The sequence below is a fragment of the Myotis brandtii genome, unplaced genomic scaffold (assembly GCF_000412655.1).
Source record: "Myotis brandtii unplaced genomic scaffold, ASM41265v1 scaffold115, whole genome shotgun sequence".
NCBI classification, from domain to species: domain Eukaryota; kingdom Metazoa; phylum Chordata; class Mammalia; order Chiroptera; family Vespertilionidae; genus Myotis; species Myotis brandtii.
Genome location: NW_005353967.1, coordinates 14084450 through 14103180, shown reverse-complemented (window position 1 = coordinate 14103180; position 18731 = coordinate 14084450). Strand labels below are relative to the sequence as shown.

The 18731-nt window shown below is 38.6% G+C and overlaps 2 protein-coding genes and 1 long non-coding RNA gene across 5 annotated transcripts in view; 1 reads left to right on the top strand and 2 right to left on the bottom strand.

Annotated features, from left to right (window-relative positions):
• GTF2H2 (general transcription factor IIH, polypeptide 2, 44kDa) overlaps nt 1-6579 on the bottom strand; it is a 24514-nt gene extending 17935 nt beyond the window's left edge. The window contains exons 1-7 of one of the 2 annotated variants that reach the window (XM_005857994.2): nt 6506-6579; nt 4056-4143; nt 2211-2288; nt 1848-1884; nt 1571-1657; nt 930-980; nt 544-598 (exon numbers count right to left, since the gene is read on the bottom strand). In XM_005857994.2, coding sequence (XP_005858056.1) covers nt 544-598; nt 930-980; nt 1571-1657; nt 1848-1884; nt 2211-2288; nt 4056-4111 — 364 coding nt within the window. In that variant the 5' untranslated portion in view covers nt 4112-4143; nt 6506-6579. Of the gene's footprint in view, nt 1-543; nt 599-929; nt 981-1570; nt 1658-1847; nt 1885-2210; nt 2289-4055; nt 4144-6505 lie in introns of those variants that run through there. The other variant, XM_014549490.1, reaches the window with a different exon arrangement.
• A 553-nt stretch (nt 6580-7132) lies between these two features.
• Nucleotides 7133-9206, top strand: LOC102248681. Its single transcript, XR_313111.2, has 2 exons — nt 7133-7210; nt 7743-9206. It is a non-coding gene; the product is annotated as an uncharacterized LOC102248681 (long non-coding RNA).
• Nucleotides 9207-12568: 3362 nt separating this feature from the next.
• OCLN (occludin) overlaps nt 12569-18731 on the bottom strand; it is a 41883-nt gene continuing 35720 nt past the window's right edge. For both annotated transcript variants that reach the window (XM_014549473.1, XM_014549476.1), the window contains 2 exons: nt 15416-15457; nt 12569-13598 (listed from right to left, as the gene is read on the bottom strand). In XM_014549473.1, the coding sequence (XP_014404959.1) occupies nt 13476-13598; nt 15416-15457 (165 nt within the window). In that variant the 3' untranslated portion in view covers nt 12569-13475. The remainder of the gene's footprint in view (nt 13599-15415; nt 15458-18731) is intronic.

Genomic DNA, 18731 nt, shown 5'->3' with positions numbered 1-18731 from the left:
GGCCCGGGCCGGGCTGGGGGCCCCCCCTCCCCCGCCCCCCGAGTGCACAAATTTTTGTGCACCGGGCCTCTAGTATACTTTAAATAAATAAATAAATAAATAAATAAATAAATAAAACAGGTCTTCTTAGCCCTGGAACATACCCAGGTTGAAGGTTCAATCTCTGGTGGGGAAACAACCAGTAAAGTCTCTTTCTCTCTCTCTAAACCAATTAAAATAAATAAATAAATAAATAAATAAAACAGTTTGTCTTAGCCCTGGAACATACCCAGGTTGAAGGTTCAATCTCTGGTGGGGAAACAACCAGTAAAGTCTCTTTCTCTCTCTCTCTCAAACCAATTAAAAAATATATATCCTTAGGTAAGGATTAAAAAAATAAAGATACACACACACAATAAAAACAGTTCATCTTTGATACCAAATTTAATAGAGAACATACAGGAAGGCCTAATTTTACTTACTAGGCAACCTTTTGGATAGGGTTTCAAGGCTGAGTAAATAAAGCCAAGTCCTTGAGTCCTATAAAGGTAATTTTATGCATACCTGAGAGTTCTGTCAGTTTTTCAGCTCTTTTACTCTTTGTCACAATGATTCCAATCTAAAAATAAAAACAAAAAGGATTCTTAATTTAACAAATTACTTCTTGGTAAGAATGTACATTAACATAAATTAGTGTTTACAAAAGGAATAAGTAACATGTGAGAAAACTTTTTTCATGATGCTTTAGACATAAATTTAGCTATGAGTTCACTGTACATAATTTAACTTTTAGAGTTATCTTGTTTTTCATTGACAAATGTACTAAAAACTAGTACACAGTCTGAAACACTTAATAATTTATAGAACAGATGCCCAATGTTTTAAAAATAAATTTTATTTGGCAGTAATATCAGGAATCTAATTCTGAATTCCATCACTTATTTACATACCTGACTAATAGGATTTTGATCAAAATATTCCTCTACGAAGTATTCCAACAACTGTTCAAATAAAACAAAAGGAAATACCAGGTAAGAGCAAAATAACAACCATAGGGAACATATTTTGGGAAACCTATTTATCAAGCATGATTTTTAAGTTATTAGATTTTCAAAAATGTTCAGTAGTAAAAATATTAAATAAAAAATGATAAAATTTAGCTCTGGCTGGTGACTCAGTTGGTTAGAGCATTGTCCCATACTCCAAATACAGGTTCAATCCCTGGCTGGGGCACACGCATAGGGGAGACAACCGATTGATGTTTCTTTCTCACATCTATGTCTTTCTCTCTCTCTTTCCCTCCCTTCCTTTCTCTCTAAAATCAATACAAATGTATCCTCGGGTGAGGATTAAGTAAATAAAACATATGAACTTTTTTCTCTGGAATTTTTTAATTAATATTTTCAGACTGTGGTTGACCATGGTAACTGAAACTGAGGATAAGGGGTGGGGGGTGGGGGGGACTACTATAATTAGCTATTTTGGTATATCATTTTCTAAATGATCTGGTAGCACTTCTACTTAGCTATAGTTTGTATTAACTCAAAAGAAAAAGAAAAAAGAAGATTGTATGTAAAAAATTTTCTTTTACCTTTAAAGTACATGTCAGTCTATTCGGCTTTAAATCTTGGTCTTCCATTGTTCTTGACCCATCTACTACCACATAAAGATGGCGCATCTATAAAAAAAATACAAAGAAGGACAGTTTTCAAATACTTTTTTGACCAAGAAGTAAAAATGGCATTTAGTACTCACATAGTCTATATATTTTTTAATATGTTGTTTTAAAAGGTTTGTTTATTCTATCAAGGCAGAATGCTTCTTAACCCCAAAATAGTTCTGTACCAGTAAAAGAAAAAATAACATACCATTCCAAGTCGAACTTGTCCATGGTGCTCAAATACTCTGTTAAAATTATGCAAACATTTTAATGGACTATCTATCATATACTGCCCCCCAAAATCAATACAATGCTTCAACTAGCCTGCATTTATTTAGTAAATTATTAACTTACGGAAGCCACATAATTATAGGCATTCTGGATAGTCCCTAAAGACCCATTTCCCTGCTGAAGTACTAGGTTCCTGGTTCCTTCCCCCTGTTTAGGTTACAGGTCAAATTCCTTGAAACACTGGTGAAATTAAGTACTGAGGAGTGGGTATAGGTGCACAGAAAAGCTTAAAGAAATATATTTTAGCTTTTGTAACATACCTACAAAAAAGTTTACATACCTTTTTCTCTTTGCTTTGAAGAGAATGTCTTCTATTGTAGCTTTCAGTGATCCTGACTCATCTTCTTTAAGAATCTCCCTATAAGCAGTAATTACTTGTTTAGAAAGATAAGCTAAAAATTAATTAACCAAATAGAAACGAAAACATATGTCCATATAAAGATCTGTATGTAAATGTTCACTGGTGCATTATTCATAACAGCCAAAAACTGTAAGAAATCTAAATGTCTATCGACTGATGAACGAATGAGTAAAAATATGGTATAACAACAGAATAGAATATTATTCTCCAATAAAAAAGAATGAGTTATTGATATGTGCTACATGAATGAATCTTGAAAATAGCATTTAAAAAAAATTGATTTTAGAGAGAAAGGGGAAGAAAGGGAGGGAGGAAGGGAAGGAGGAAGGAAGAGAAAGAGGGAAGGGAAGAAGGGAAGGAGAATGAGAGGGAAGAAGGAAGAGGAAGAGAAACATTTATTTGTTGTTCCACTTATTTATACATTCATTGGTTGCTTCTTATTTGTGCCCTGACCCAAGAACAAACCTGCAACCTTGCCCTGGCTGGTGTATTCAATGGTTAGAGCATTGATCCATACACTGAAGGGTCAAGGGGTGCATTCCCTGTCAAAGGGCACGTACCTGGGTTGCAGGATCAATCCCAGGCCCTGGTCAGGGCATGTGCAGGAGACAATCAATTGATGTATCTCTCTCTCCCTCTCTCTCTCTCTCTCTCCCATTCTCTCTAAAAAAAAATCACTGGAAAAAAAAATATCTTCGGATTAACAAAATCAAACAAACAAACAACAATAAAACCTGCAATCTTGCCCTGGCCGGTTTGAAGGGTCCCAGGTTCGATTCTGGTCAAGGGCATGTCCCTTGGTTGCGGGCACATCGCCAGGAGGGGGCGTGCAGGAGGCAGCTGATCAATGTTTCTCTCTCATAGATATTTCTAACTCTCTATCCCTCTCCCTTCCTCTCTGTAAAATATCAATAAAATATATTTAAAAACAAAAACAAAAACAAAAACAAAAACAAAACCTGCAACCTTGGCATATCAGGACAACACTCTCACCACCTGAACTACTGGGCTAGTAGGAAAAACAGTATGTTAAGTGAAAGGAAGCCAGACACAAATGACCACCTATTATATTATTACATTTACATGAAATGTCCAGAAAGGGCAATCTATAGAGACAACGTAGATTAGTGGTTGGCTAGGGCTAGAGGTATAAATTGAATTAATTGTAAGTGGGCAGGAGGGATCTTACTGGGGTGCTTTTAAAAATGTTCTAGGACCTGACAGGTAGCTCAGTTGGTTGGAGCGTTATCCCAGTGTAACTAGGTTGCATTCGATCCCCAGTCAGGACCTATACAAGAAACAACTAATGAATGCACAAATGAGTGGAGAAAAACTGATGTCTCTCTCTCTAAAAATTTTTTAATGTTCTAATACTGATTTGTGGGGATGAATACACAACTGAACAAATTTTCTAAAAATCACTCAGTTACACACTGGAAACAGCTTAATTTTAACATTTGTAAAATATACTTTAATTAAGTTATAAAAAAATGTCTAAAAGATGCCTGGCTGGTGTGGCTCAGCAGTTGAGAGTCAACCCAGGAACTAAGAAGTCGCCAGCTCGATTCCCAGTCAAGGCACATGCCCGGGTTGTGGGCTCGATCCCAGTGGGTGCTGTGTAGGAGGCAGTCAATAAATGACTTCCTCTCTCATCGATGTTTCTATCTCTCTATCCCTCTCCCCTCCTCTCTCTCTAAAAATCAATAAAAATATACTTTTAAAAAATGTCTAAAAAGAGAGACATTGTAATAATGCTCTACTCACCATGTTCTTTCATAGCCTCCTTCCCATCGCTTAGTTCTTTCAGGTTCTTCATCCATTTTTTCTTAAATGTATTATATTATTCAATATCCTATAAAAATCATTACATTGTAAATTTCCTAAAAGTATTTGTTTTGTTGTTGAATGACATTTTTAGATTTTTTTCCCTTTATTAAGGTATTACAAATGTGTCCTTATCTCCCCAATATCCCCCCATCCCCCAACTCATGCCCTCACCCCCGCCCCCTGTGTCTGTATCCATTGGTTATGCTTATATGCATGCATACAAGTCCTTCGGTTGAATGACATTTTTTATACAATTAAATTTGAAAAGTAAAGAGGGGGAAGTAAACATACAAAGTAAAAAAAAAAAATCAGAATGCAAGGTCATCTTATATTCTTTGAAATTTAGTCAATAATTTTTGTTGGGTGAAAAAAATTTACAAAATCCTCATGGAACTTTTCCCATCCCCAAGAAAGACTAAAAATATTTACACACAAATTTGGCACCAATAAAAGTATCTTTTACAATTTTTTAAAAAACAAAAATGGATTACAGATGTGTCATAGGGCAGGACCATGGATTATGAGAAGTGAGTAGGGGTGTAGATAAAGCAAGATGAGCTACAACTAATGATTATTATAGCTGAGTGATGGATGTGGTGATTTATTGTACTACCCCTCCATCTTTGTGTATATGTGATTCGTTTCATAATCAAATTTTTAAATGAAATTTATTATTTATAAATGATAAATGCTTATGGCTCATAATTCAAAAAATGACACACTATTAAACCTACACAGATACCTACTATTAAAAGGAAAAAAATTTAGTAATTCAATAAATAGGTTTCATCTGTATGACTGGATTAAGGGTGATTAGTTTTTTTTGTTTCTTTATTCATTTCTGTATTTTCAATACGAACCTTCATTTCTTGAATAATCAAGGACAAAACAGGTAGTAGGGGGAACCTATTAACCATAACCAAGTAATAAACATCCCACCACATCCACACCTCCACCTTCTCCAATGAAATATCCCTGCCTACCCCACACTCTCATTCTCAGCTTCCTTGGTGCATAAATGAAGGCTCAAAGGAATCCTAAGTGCCAAGACATTAAGGACAAAACAAATCTCCTCACTGGCAGAGTCAAAGATAAATCTTTATGATGAGGACCAAAACCAAGACCTTACCCTCCTTTTATATTATTGTTTCTAAAACAGACATTTAAGGATTTGAAGAACTGACCTATAAATGGACTTCTGGAATTAAAATCTATTGACAAGTTGTACACGGTGTTTATGGCAACACTGTTTCCTGTGGCACCTGTAATAATTAGATATTATTTACTAAAGCTCCAAGTCTCTCACTGAATCAACCACTCCACGGCCCTGAAAGAGACTCTTTTGCTGCAGGAAATCTGGCGATCCACTTTAACATCTTGAAGTAGAGAAGTGACCTAATTCTAACTTCTGTACTGTTTCAACAGCTGACTATGTTGATGCCCTTGTAGGTTTAATGATGTGTAGTAACGTAACATACAGTGAATAAATTGAACATTTTGATTCTCCAAGAAAGTGTTTTCAACGTTTATAAACTCCAATTTTTTAAAAAGTGGCTCCTGGCATCCATCACATCAAGATGTATTTTACTTTTGTTACTGAATTCCCTGAAAGCTCTGACACAAGGTGAGTAGGCACTGCAGGTGGGTACACTCGCGGCTCTCTGCAGACAAGCACGTTTGTTTTCGTTAGAGCTGCGCGCGACGGGAAATTGCAGGCACAGGACGGGTGTGAATGAAGCTCCCCGTGACTGCAGGCGCTGGAAGGGAAGCTGGATGCTTACAACGCATCCTGGAGAAAGATGCACTTGGTAACCCCTCAGGTCGGTCAACTCCTGGAACTAACTTCCTAATAGCCCATCTTCTCAAAATATCAGTAACCTGTTTCCTGGGAACCCAACCCCAGAAAAGCCCGCGTAAGCCTGTTGGCGTGCTTCCTGTCACAGGAGCGCAGACCGCTACCTGCCAACAACTGCGACCTGCACCGACGCCCACGCCAGGAAGCTGGTCCGCAGACCTGATCCCAGCAAGCGCTGTGAGGCAGGCTCGGGTGACCACTGTCCTGTTTTCAGTTGCGGAACTCGAGGATCGATGGTTCGTCACTCCCTCGAGGCCACCTGGCTGGAGGCAGGTCGCAAACTCGAACCCAGGGTCCCAATTCCCAAAGCTCGCGCTCTGCGGTAGGGACATTCCCCAAATAGACATTCCCCCGCAGCTCCCACACGGAAACGGCCCTCCTCTTCCGCACGCTCCCTCACACCCTCATTCCTCATGACGCCGGTCAGGCCATTCAGCCTCCGGCCGGGGAGTGAAGGCCCTTCGCGCCGCCAGCCGCCCCAGGCATCCGGCCCACACCTCCGCTCTGCGCGGGCCTCCACCCGCGGACTCACCGGTCCGGCCCGACGCCACTCTGCCCGGAAGCCGCTCTGCCCGGAAGCTCCGCCCAACCCGCTCTAAGGGCGCCTCCGAAGTCCTTCCGCCGCACGCAGAGGCGTGGCAGAAACGTTCCGACCGCTTCAAGTGTAGGTGGTGGGAGCCTGGCGTTCCCGGGCCGCGGCTTCTCGCAGCTGATTTCGAGTGCGGGGAGGGAGCTACAGTCCCCGCTTCCAGCTAAGGAAGAGGCGAGAGAAGCATCATCCCGTCTTGGAAGGTTGGAGTCCCGGTAGCCATCGATCCGGGAACTGAGGAGCATGACTTTGCTTATTTCTAAGGGTTGACATGCAGAACGGCAGCAGCTAAACAGGACCTTGCTGTGCAAGTTTTCGGGGACGCCTCTGCTGCTCCCGGTGTTCATGTAAGGAATGTTTTATTGAACACTAACTTGGGGCCTGAGACAGTTCTCACCACTGAGAACACGGCAATGAAAAACGGACCGAAAACCTTGGCTTCCTGGGGTTTCCTTCTATGGAGACAGTTGTCAAGAAAAACAGACTCGATGAAATGGTGATAGTGGCATCGAGTAAAATGAAGCATGAAAGGAGGAATGGGCGGCTGTGTTAAATCGCGTGGTCAGAGGAATTCGCACCAGGACAGTTGAGCCGCCATCAGAATGAGAGAGGGAGTTGACCATGCTGTATTAGGGACGATCTCTCCAGGTAAAGGGAGATGCGAGCGCAAAGGTGGAAGAACATTGGCGTGTTTGAGGGACTACGTGAGCGAGCGTGGGGGGGGGGGGGCGGATGGTGGCCCCAGAAATCAGAGAGGTGGGTGGCTGTGGGCCTCGTGAGAACTTCGGAGGGAGGATGGTGGCTTGAACTAGTGTAGGAGGGCAGTGCAGGGAGTGAGGAGCGGTTGGATTCACAATCTTGTCGATAGATTGGGTGTGTATTATGAGCAAGGAACCAGTGATTCCAAACTTTTTTAGTTGAGCAACCGAAAGGTTGGAGTTGCAATTACTGAGAGGGTAGGGGATGGGTAAGATCCGTTGTTTTGGAAAAGTTGTTGGAGATGCCTGCTAGTACATATGGAATTAAGTACTAGCATTTCCCACGCTCGAGTAATGGAGAGACAAAGCAACCCCAGAATATTTTTTAAAAGGTTAGGCCCAGGAGAGGAAGAGCAGAAAGGAAATACAGGGTCTGGAGCTGCTTTGCTTCCCCATTAGCATATGCTTCCCCTTCGTTACAGGTATTGCTTTATTGGCACCAACATTATTTCCCCATGTGTTCTACTCCCTCAAAAACAAACAGAAGCCATCCTGCGTAGTAGTGGAATGAACAGACCTGGCTTTAATATCAGGCTCCGCCTGACTAGCTGGGTGACCTCAAGCAAGTCACCTATAAAATGGGGATACCTCCACCTACTCTACAGGTTTTATACATCACTAGTGGCAACTCCGTAACCAGAAGATGAGGTCTTATTGTCTTTAAAAGGGCGAGGGGAAATCAGTGTTGATGATTTTTCCCAAAGTGCCAGTCACCTTCCATCTTCGCCTCCCTGACATCTTTGACTCCTCTACAGGACTCACACAAACACCACCACACTTTTCCCTTTCCCTTCTCTCTATAAACGCCATGCTTTCTTCTTTTTCTTTTCTTCCCTTCCATTCTGCTGGACCATCCTATTCCAAGATGGGATGCATTCCTAACAGCCACAATCCCAAGCTCCAAGTTTCTCACTTAGGTTTACCACCCTAGAAACTTTCTAATGGAAAATCGGGGGAAAAACAGAGGGCTCTCCAATAAATTTAAGTTAAAGCATATTTGTGGAGAGAAGCCTGAATCATTCAGACTTTTAGCAACTATAAAGTTTACTCTCCTCTGTACAGATTGTAGTTTTAGACCGTGAGTCAAGTAGGAATGGTACCAAAGCAAAGCTAACCGAAATATGCATAAATCCATAATCCCTTGCCATAATTATGACACAATATTCTAATCGTGTACCAAGTAGTATAATAAATGCTCTCACCTAGCCAAATGTTCCAACTTGTAAAACTAAGGGACAACTATAAAGAATGGAACAGTTTGTTCTTTGCCCGTCGGTGGTTGGACACGATCCACAGTTAGGAAATTCATGAACAGCTCAGCCAGTGGAATCAAGCCGATATTCAAAGTGTGCAACCTCAAAGACTGGGAGAGGTGAACCTGCCTATTCCAGTACCTTTAGATGGAACTTAAATCATTCAAGAGACTCATTAAACACCTCCAGAATTTCTTACAACAGTACCTAATAATCCTTATCTTGATATGTAAACTCTATTCTTTTAAGCATTTGTTCATCATTTATGAAGTCACAGTGCCAAGCCTAATGCAGTTATGTCTACAATTCAGAATTTAACCTGCACCCAACACATATGAAGTACATAGGGGATTGGGATAATACATAAACTTTGAAGACACAATTTGCTTTTTAAAAAGTCGTTTCAAATTTCACCTTCCAGCTTTGGGAAATAGATGTAACTGGCCATATTTTTTATTTACTTTCTGACAATGACTGATCTAAGTTACACAATAACTACCTTCATTTAACTAGATTAGGTACAGATATCTTTCAAATAAGCAAAATGAGACACAGGAAGGCTAAGTAATTTGCCCAAGGTCACACATAAACACAGTAATTGCTGGAGGGCAAAGCAAGACCACTTGCAGGAAAGAGCAAGCAGGCTCTTTGGCAGTAACTAAAGATGTTTTGGGAACACCCTTCCACAGTGTGTGTGCGTGCACCGCCGCACCCCCACCCCCCACCCCGCTTACATAGTTCTGTGTGCATGTTCTTTTTCTAACTCCAAAGTGGCATTAATTTTAACACAGTGTTTTCCAAAAACTACACGACACTTGGGACATTTTATTCATGAAAAGTAGTCCCTTTAGGTCACATTGGTTCTCAACCTGTGGGTCACAACCCCTTTGGCAGTCGAACGACCCTTTCACAGGGATCGCCTAAGACCATCCTGCATATCAGATATTTACATTATGATTCATAACAGTAGCAACATTAGTTATGAAGTAGCAACGAAAATAATTTTATGGTTGGGTCACAACATGAGGAACTGTATTTAAAGGGCCAGAAGGTTGAGAATCACTGCTTTAGGAGAAATGTTAACAATATGAAACACAGGAGGGATGAGATCACCTTCCATCTAATTTATTTGTGCTTTCATACAAGAAGAGTTATATGGTGAGTGTAAGCAGAACCATGAGCTGCCAGGAGATTGAGTTTGAATTCTTATTTCTATGGCTGAGCCTTTAAAATGTCCAGTTGAGATACTTCCAATCCCAATGCTGAAAAAGGAAGAGTGTGTTTATGTTAGGGAACTCCCCCACCTGCTCCCCAGCCAACTGAATCTAAGATCCCTGCAACCATGACTAAAGAATTCTTCTACCCTGACCCTTTATACACGCATGCCCCCCATTCAGGTCGTTATAGAAACCTCAGATATTTATATGAAAACATTTCACATTATTATAAGTACTTAAAATGCACTCAAAATTAAAAAGGACAGAGCAACTCCACCTTATCCAACCCATTAATTCATTAAGAAAATCAAGCTAGAGTGGGAGTATAGAACCTCATAATCAAAGATTCCTAGTTTAGTCACTTGACAGAATGTGTCAATGGACCAGTGAATCCATCAGATCATTACTTTACTGTAAAATGAGAAATGGTTGCAAGTAGATAGAACTGTTGTAAGAAATTAAATATTTTGTGTATGTATGCGTGTATATAGAATGTAACTTTTACTATAAATACTAAGAGTTAAATTTATTTCAAAAAATACAAAGCATATGTGACAAAACTAACACCTTTTATTTCTGGGTGGTGGGTACAGGTATGTATAGTTTTCAATATTTCTTTAAATTTTTCAAAATAAATAAAAATGTTGATGTCATCTAGTTTTAATACAAAACACACGTAAGAAAATCTTATGCAGTGAACCTTTATCAAATAGACCACATGCTTTCACAACAAGACCTTGAACAAATATATGCAGACATAAGAATCACAGGTCAGAGATAGAAGAGACCTCAGAAATCAAATCTAAACCTCTTGCTTTCCAGACTAGGAAACTGCTTGAGTGGCTTTTCAAAGTTATAGCCAGCTAGTTAATGTCAATCCCATCAGAAATGCCCTGATCCTGGCTCCTAAAGTGGTCTGTAGTAAGTACCACATTTGCAAAATGATTTTGTTTTTGTATTTCAAAGTCCAATTTTATGGCACAATTTTACAACGCAAACTTATGCTATTTGATTTTCTCTATTCAGCTGAATTGGTTTTGTCAGAACACTGGCAAGCTTGCCTTCATAAACTAATTACATTGACTTCCAAGCACAAAGTTAAAATTTTAGCACACGTAAAAATCAGTTAAGTGGCTCAAGAGAGTCCTTACCATTTGATGTGAGCCCAACAGGTATGAAAAGCATAGACTATTATCTTTACTCATATATGTAAAACACCTGGAAAATTAAGAATTTCTTCAATTTGAAGAAATGAATCAGTGTTATAATGGAAACATTACTTAAAAGTTTATCTTTGGGCTCTGGCAGGTGAGTCGGTTAGAGCGTTGTCCCAATATGTGAAGGTTGTGGGTTTGACCCAGGTCAGGGCACAAACAAGAAGCAACCAATGAATGCATGAATGGATGGAGCAACAAGTTGATGTTTCTCTCTCTCTAAAAATCAATAATAAAAAAAAGTTTATCTTTGGAAAATGATTCAGACTGGTATATAAAAAATGACATACTTGTAGATGAAAAAGGGGCTCTGTAATAAATCTGAAAAGTCCAAGGCTGATCATAAATTCCTGTGCTGATTATGGTGGGTAGTCAGACCCAGGCATATAACTTCTTCAGTAAAAGGTTTATCTTTGCCTTACGTAAGCCCTGTCCATTGTTCTTGTGCTTCTAGGTTAACACACCTTTAAAATACCAGGGTATTCCTCTTTTTCAGACTCCTCTGAGGCATAACCACCTTCAAGAGAGCACATCATTTTTCTTGTAATACAATCCCTACCTTGCTTTCTCCGACCTTCATGTAATCTTCCTTATTTCCAAATATACAAAAGAAACTGCAAAACGAATTCTTGGAGCATTTGAGATCTTGCTTCCTGACATGTTGTCAAAACATTTGGCTCAAATAAACTCCTTTAAAAATCACATACAGTGGGGCCTTGACTTACGAGTGTCCTGACCAGGGGTGGGCAAATTTTTTGACTCGAGGGCCACAATGGGTTCTTAAACTGGACCGGAGGGCCGGAACAAAAGCATGGATGGAGTGTTTGTGTGAACTAATATAAATTCAAAGTAAACATCATTACATAAAAGGGTACGGTCTTTTTTTTTTTTAGTTTTATTCATTTCAAATAGGCCGGATCCGGCCCGCGGGCCGTAGTTTGCCCACGGCTGGTCCTGACTAACGAGTTTTTTTGAGATACGAGCTGTCTCTGCCGATTTTTTGCATTGAGTTGATAGAGTAATTTGAGTTAACGAGCTTGGTCTCGGAACGAATTAAACTCGTAAGTCAAGGCCCCACTGTATATGCATAGCCCATGGACATGGACAGTAATTTGGTAAAGGCCAAGGAAGGGAGAGGCCGGGGAGGGTGGCGGTGGGCAAAGGGTGGGGAGGGGACTCCTGCAATAGTGTAATTAAAAATTTTTTAATAAATCTCTACAGGTATGTTGACATACTTAAATGTTTGAATTGCAGACTAATGATTAATTTACAGATTCTTCAAAATATTTCCACAAAAACAGAGTTCTAAATTGGGGGGATAATCACAATCAACTTGGCTAGTGACATGCCCAGTATTATCAGCTAGTTTTACTTTACTAATAAAAATCTGAATGAAAAGAAAGTGCTGAGATTTAAGGGCAGACGAATCGGCTTCCTTATTAACAGACTGGGAAACAAGCAACCAGCATAACACCCAAAAGAGTTTAAAACAGTAACAGATATAATTGCTGAGTGTAGTTTTGCAAAGCTTAAAATTAACAGCACTAATGACATCAAACAGGTATATTATAGAAAGAAAACACCTGGTTTAATACCTTATAAAATATGTACAGAACTTGAACATTCCTGTAAGATACATTTCAAGTCACAACTGAATTATAAATGTAATCAGGTACTCTAATATAATGAAAGCGCCTAGTTGGTTAAAGAAAAAAAAACAAACATGTAAACCATAAAAGATTAAGAAGTATTTTAAAATACACAATAAAATTCTAGCTAGTGGTTTTAAATTTTGATTTTTAAAAAGTAAATACATATTTACAATCTTTAAATTTCACAATGTGTTACTTTTATATGGTCTTTATTACCAAGATAACATAAAACAATAAAAAGCTCTTTTAACCATTTACACACAGAAAAAAAAATCAGTAGGAAAGTTGGTAGAATGTAATATCCGTAGTAGCTACAATATGAACGGTTAGGGACTTCATTAATGGAGTCATAAAACAGACTTAACCAAAACTGCAAGCTAGGAAACAAGTGGTTTCACTTCACTGCAGGGACCCAGTTTCCTTCTCTGAAAAGGAACCATTATAAATAACAGTTACATGAAGGGAGGATTCTGGGAGGATTCAATGAGATTACCTATTGGAACTAATGAAGCACTAAGACATGACTGCCTAGGGCGTGAAAGTTCACAGCACAGTACACTGAGCAACCTTCCTGAAAAGGTTTAAAAACCTCAAAACAACAGTTCTTAATATCAGAACCAGTGTTTACAGCATAAATCCTTAATTGGAGTGTTCAGCACAGTTGATTATCAAAAGCTATTTATAAAATGCTTCAATACCAATGATATGAAAGCTACCAAAACTCTGTAATGATCACAAAGGTTTGGCCTCTCTGGTTAGAGTCCAAAGTCATTTTGCATGCTGACACCACTGCAGAGATGTCGGATTCTTCGCCATCACTCAGACAATCTGGAATTTGCTTTCCGTTTTCCCTCGGTCATAATCTCCAACCATCCTCTTGATGTGGGACAACTTACTCTTCAACTGCTTGCAATAATTCCTCTTATTTTTGTAATTTGCAGACTAAAAAGGAAAAAAAAATGAATCAGGTAAATTTAACAAAATAAAAATGAGTTATGTGCAGCTGCTGGGAAGGCAGAGATCAATCACAAAAGGGGACTATTAGTCATCAGAATTGTTGGGAGTGTTAAATGATGTAACATACATAAGGCACCTGGCAGTATCTCAAGCCAGATAGGCAGTTGATTCTCTTTGCTGAACAAAATCTTCTAACCTGAGTTTTCAAAACGATACACGAATTTCTAATGATTTGTAAAGTGACAAAAACAAACAAACACCTATTGGCCTTTTTGATAACATAAACAAACTAGTGATATCAGTTTGGGAAAAGGGGACTGGATTAATGATGAATGAGACAGGAAACTTACTATACATGCTTTTAAACTCTTGCATTTAAAATCATGATGTTTTGTAATTTTTACAAGTTTAATGTAAAATCTTTTAAAACAAACAAACAAAATATTTGAAGTAAAGAACGACTGGGAATGGCAAGTGCTGGTAAGGATATAGAGCAGTGATTCCCAAAGTGGGCTCTACCGCCCCCTGGTGGGCGCTGCAGCGATCCAGGGGGGCGGTGATGGCCACAGGTGCATTTGTTTTAACTTTTTTTGTATTACCTTTCTATTCTGAGTTCAATAAATAGTTTCATAATTTCAAACTTCAATGTTTCTAATTTACACCTTTCTTTACTATATTTTATGAAAAAGGTAGAAACATTAATACATATATCTTTCTGTTTAATTGCTATTAAAATTTAAAAAAAATTAATTTCCAGGGGGCGCTGAGTAATATTTTTTCTGGAAAGGGGGCGGTAGGCCAAATAAGTTTGGGAACCACTGATATAGAGCAACAGGAATCTATACAACTTGGTAGGAATCTCAACTGGCCCAAACCAGGAACACTGGTTGACAGTACCGACCCAAGGCTGGGTACACACTTACCCAATGACCCTGCAATTTCACTCCTAAGTATGTACCTAACAACTGCGTGCACACGTGCTTAGACACTCACAAAAATGTTTGAAGCTGCATTCGTTGCAAAAGCCCTAACTTGGAAACAATCCAAATGCTCAGTAATGATAGAAGAAGTGAATAAGTTGTGTTTTCTTCACAAAATAAGTAAATGAGCCACAACCACATGCCAAAACATGAATGGATTTCACACAGAACTGAGCAAAAGAAATCACACAGCCCTGGCCAGGTAGCTCAGTTGGTTAGAGCGTCGTCCCTGTATGCCAAGGTTGCGGGTTCAGTCCCTGGGTCAGGGCACATACAGAAAGCAACCAATGAGTGCATAAATAAATGGAACAATAAATTGATGTTTTTTTCTCTCTCTCTTTCTCTTTCTCTCTCTCAAATCAATCAATAGTTTTTTAAAGAGAAATCACACATATATGGTTCCATTTATGTAAAGTTCAAAACAGGCAACATTAATCTATGATGTTAGAGGTGAGAATGGTGGTTACCTCTGGAGAGAAAGCAAAAATTGGAAGAGAGTACAAGGAAATTTATTTCTTGATCTGAGTGCCAGGTACAGAGGTATGTAGTTGCTTTGTGAGAATTTACCAACTTGTACATTTATGATGTATACTTGTATGTAAGTATACTTCAAACTTTAAAAAAGTTTTTAAAAATCAGTATTGCTTATAGCTGCAAACAACTTAAATTAAGGTTCCAACTTCTCAGGTATAGTTTATCTTGCAACTATTGGGCCTTCTGTGTATAATCAGTACATGCGTGACAAGGTATTCTCAAGGTTAAAGGAAAAACATGCAACAGAAAAATTATTCCTCGGAGAATCTTACCACCTGGGATACTTACCCCCTTAACTTGCTTCAGTCTATTGTATTCATCAGCAGCAGCCTATTAATGAGAAACACAAGGGAATAAGTTTAATGGGCATTTCCACGTTCAAAAATAACATTACTGATGCTATAATTTGAAGCTAAAGATGCAAAAAATACAGGAAATTAAAATAATGAAGTTTTAAAGCTCTTGAAACTGGTCAGCAGGAGGCCCGAGTTCCATTCACATAGGCAGGTAACTATTTTGCTGCCTCTCATCTTTCCCGATGCCAGTCCATGTGCCACGCTGACACCAGAGAGGTCTCTTATAAAGCACTGTTCTGATCAGGTTATATAGCATTATAAAACTTGTCAGAGCTCCCCATTAACCTCTCTACTGATCTAGTCTCCTACCTATCCAGTCTTAGCACCCATCATTTGCAATTCCTTTTAATTGCAAATTAAATAATTAATCATGTTAATACTTCCAGATTTCTATCATGTTCTCCCTGAAGCTGTCTGTACTCATGCACCCGTACCTTATTTTGCCCAGAGAATCTATAATGGTTACCTCTCAATGAAGCCTCTCCTAAACTCTTCAAGCCTTCAGCAGACCTAATTCCTTCTCTCAGCAGTTATTTATAGTACTTTCTACATTATAATATGAATATGACATTAGTCACATTGTCTAAGTTGTTTAGATGTCAGTTTCTCTCTTAGGATATGAATTCTTTGAGGGATGACACAGGATTTTATTTATCTTTCTAACTTCCGTACTTATACATCAAGGGCATAATAATGATCAATACTATTCACTGAACTGATTAACGTTTATGACAACACTATAACACCATACAAAAGCCATAAAAGAAGAGGCCAAAAAACAATACAAAAGATCAATAAAACCAAGAGCTGGTTCTTTGAAAGGATAAACAAGATTGATGAACCTCTAGCCAGGCTCACCAAAAAACAAAAGAGAGAGGACCCAAATAAACAAAATCAGAAATGCAAGAGGTGAAGTAACACAGACCCCACAGATATACAAAGGATTGTAAAACAATACTACGAACAGCTCTACTCCAATAAACTGGACAAATGAAATGGACATATTCTTAGAAAAATACAAGTTTTCAAAACTCAATCAGGAAGAATAAAAAACACAGGCCGATAACTACTGATGAAATAGAAGCAGTAATCAAAAATCTTCCAGCAAACAAAAGCCCTGGTCTGGACGGCTTTACAAAGGAATTTTACCAAACATGCAAAGAAGAACTAAAAAATTCAAGACTATTACAAAAAATTCAAGAGGAAGGCACACTTCCAAGCTCTTTCTATGAAGCCAGCATTACCCTAATTCCAAAACCAGATAAAGTCACTACAAAGAAAGAGAATTACAGGCCAATATCCCTGATGAACACAGATGCTAAAATCCTCAACAAAATTCTAGCAAATCGGATCCAGCATTACATATGCCAGAAAGATCATATGCCATGGCCAAGTGGGATTTATCCAGGGATGCAAGGCTGGTACAATATCCGCAAATCAATAAACGCAATACATCACATAAACAAATTAAGAGATAAAAAAAATCACATAATCATATCAACTGATGCAGAAAAGGCATTTGACAAAATCCAACACCCTTTCTTGATTAAAAACTCTCAGCAAAGTGGGAATAGAGGGATCATACCTCAACATAATAAAAGCCTTATATGATAAACCTACAGCCAACATCATACTCAATGGGCAAAAACTAAAACCATATCCCCAAAGAACAGGAACAAGACAGGGATGCCTACTTTCATCACTCCTGTTTGACACAGTACTGGAAGTGCTAGCCATAGCAATCAGACAAGAAGAAGAAATAAAAGGCATCCAAATTGGAAAAGAAGTAAAAGTGTCATTATTTGCAGATGACATGATAATTGTAAATAGAAAACCCTAAAGACTCCATCAAAAAACTACTAGACTTAATAAATGAATTCGGCAATGTAGCAGGATTCAAAATTAACAACCAGAAATCTATGGCTTTTTTTTTAATATATTTTTTTTACTGATTTCAGAGAGAAAGGGAGAGGGAGAGAGAGACAAAAACATCAACGATGAGAGAGAATCACCGATTGGCTGCTCCTGCACACCCCCCACAGGGGATCAAGCCTGCAACTCGGGCATGTGCCCCTGACTGGAATCTAACCCAGGACTCCCCCAGTCCACAGGCCAACGCTCTATCAACTGAGCAAAACCAGCCAGGGCTATGGCTTTTTTATACACCAATAATGAACTCACAAAAAGAGAAACTAAAACAACAATCCCATTTACCACTGCACCAAAAACAATTAAGATAACTAAGAATAAACTTAACTAAGGAGATAAAAGACCTGTACTCACAAAAGTACAGGACATTGAAAAAAGAGATAGAGGGACACATAAACAAATGGAAGAACATACCGTGTTCATGGATTGATAGAATCAACATCATTAAAATGTCCATACTACCCAAAGCAATTTATAGATTCAATGCAATCCCTATTAAAATGTCAATGGCATATTTCACAAACCTAGAACAAATGCTCCAAAAATTCATATGGAATAAAAAAAGACCATGAATACCCACACCAATCCTGAGAAAGAACAAAGTTGGAGGGATCACAATACCAGATATCAAGCTATATTACAAAGCCACTGTTCTCAAAACTGCCTGGTACTGGCACAAGAACAGACATATAATATAGGCCAATGGAACAGAACAGAGAAACCAGAAATCAACCCAAGCCATTATGCTTAATTAATATTTGACAAAGGAGGCAAGAGCATACAATGGAGTCAGGACAGTCTCTTCAATAAATGGTGTTGGGAAAATTGGACAATACGTGAAAAAAATGACACTAGACCACCAACTTACACCATAAACAAAAATAAACTCAAAATGGATAAAGGACTTAAACATAAGACTGGAAACCATAAAAATCTTAGAAGAATCCATAGGTAGTAAAATATCAGACATATGTCATAGAATATCTTTACTGATACAGCTCCTAGGGCAGTGGTTCTCAACCTGTGGGTCACGACCCCTTTGGGGGTCGAACGACCCTTTCACAGGGGTCGCCTAAGACCATCGGAAAACACATATATAATTACATATTGTTTTTGTGATTAATCACTATGCTTTAATTATGTTCAATTTGTAACAATGAAAATACATCCTGCATATCAGATATTTACATTACGATTCATAACAGTAGCAAAATTACAGTTATGAAGTAGCAACAAAAATAAGTTTATGGTTGGGGGTCACCACAACATGAGGAACTGTATTAAAGGGTCGCGGCATGAGGAAGGTTGAGAACCACTGC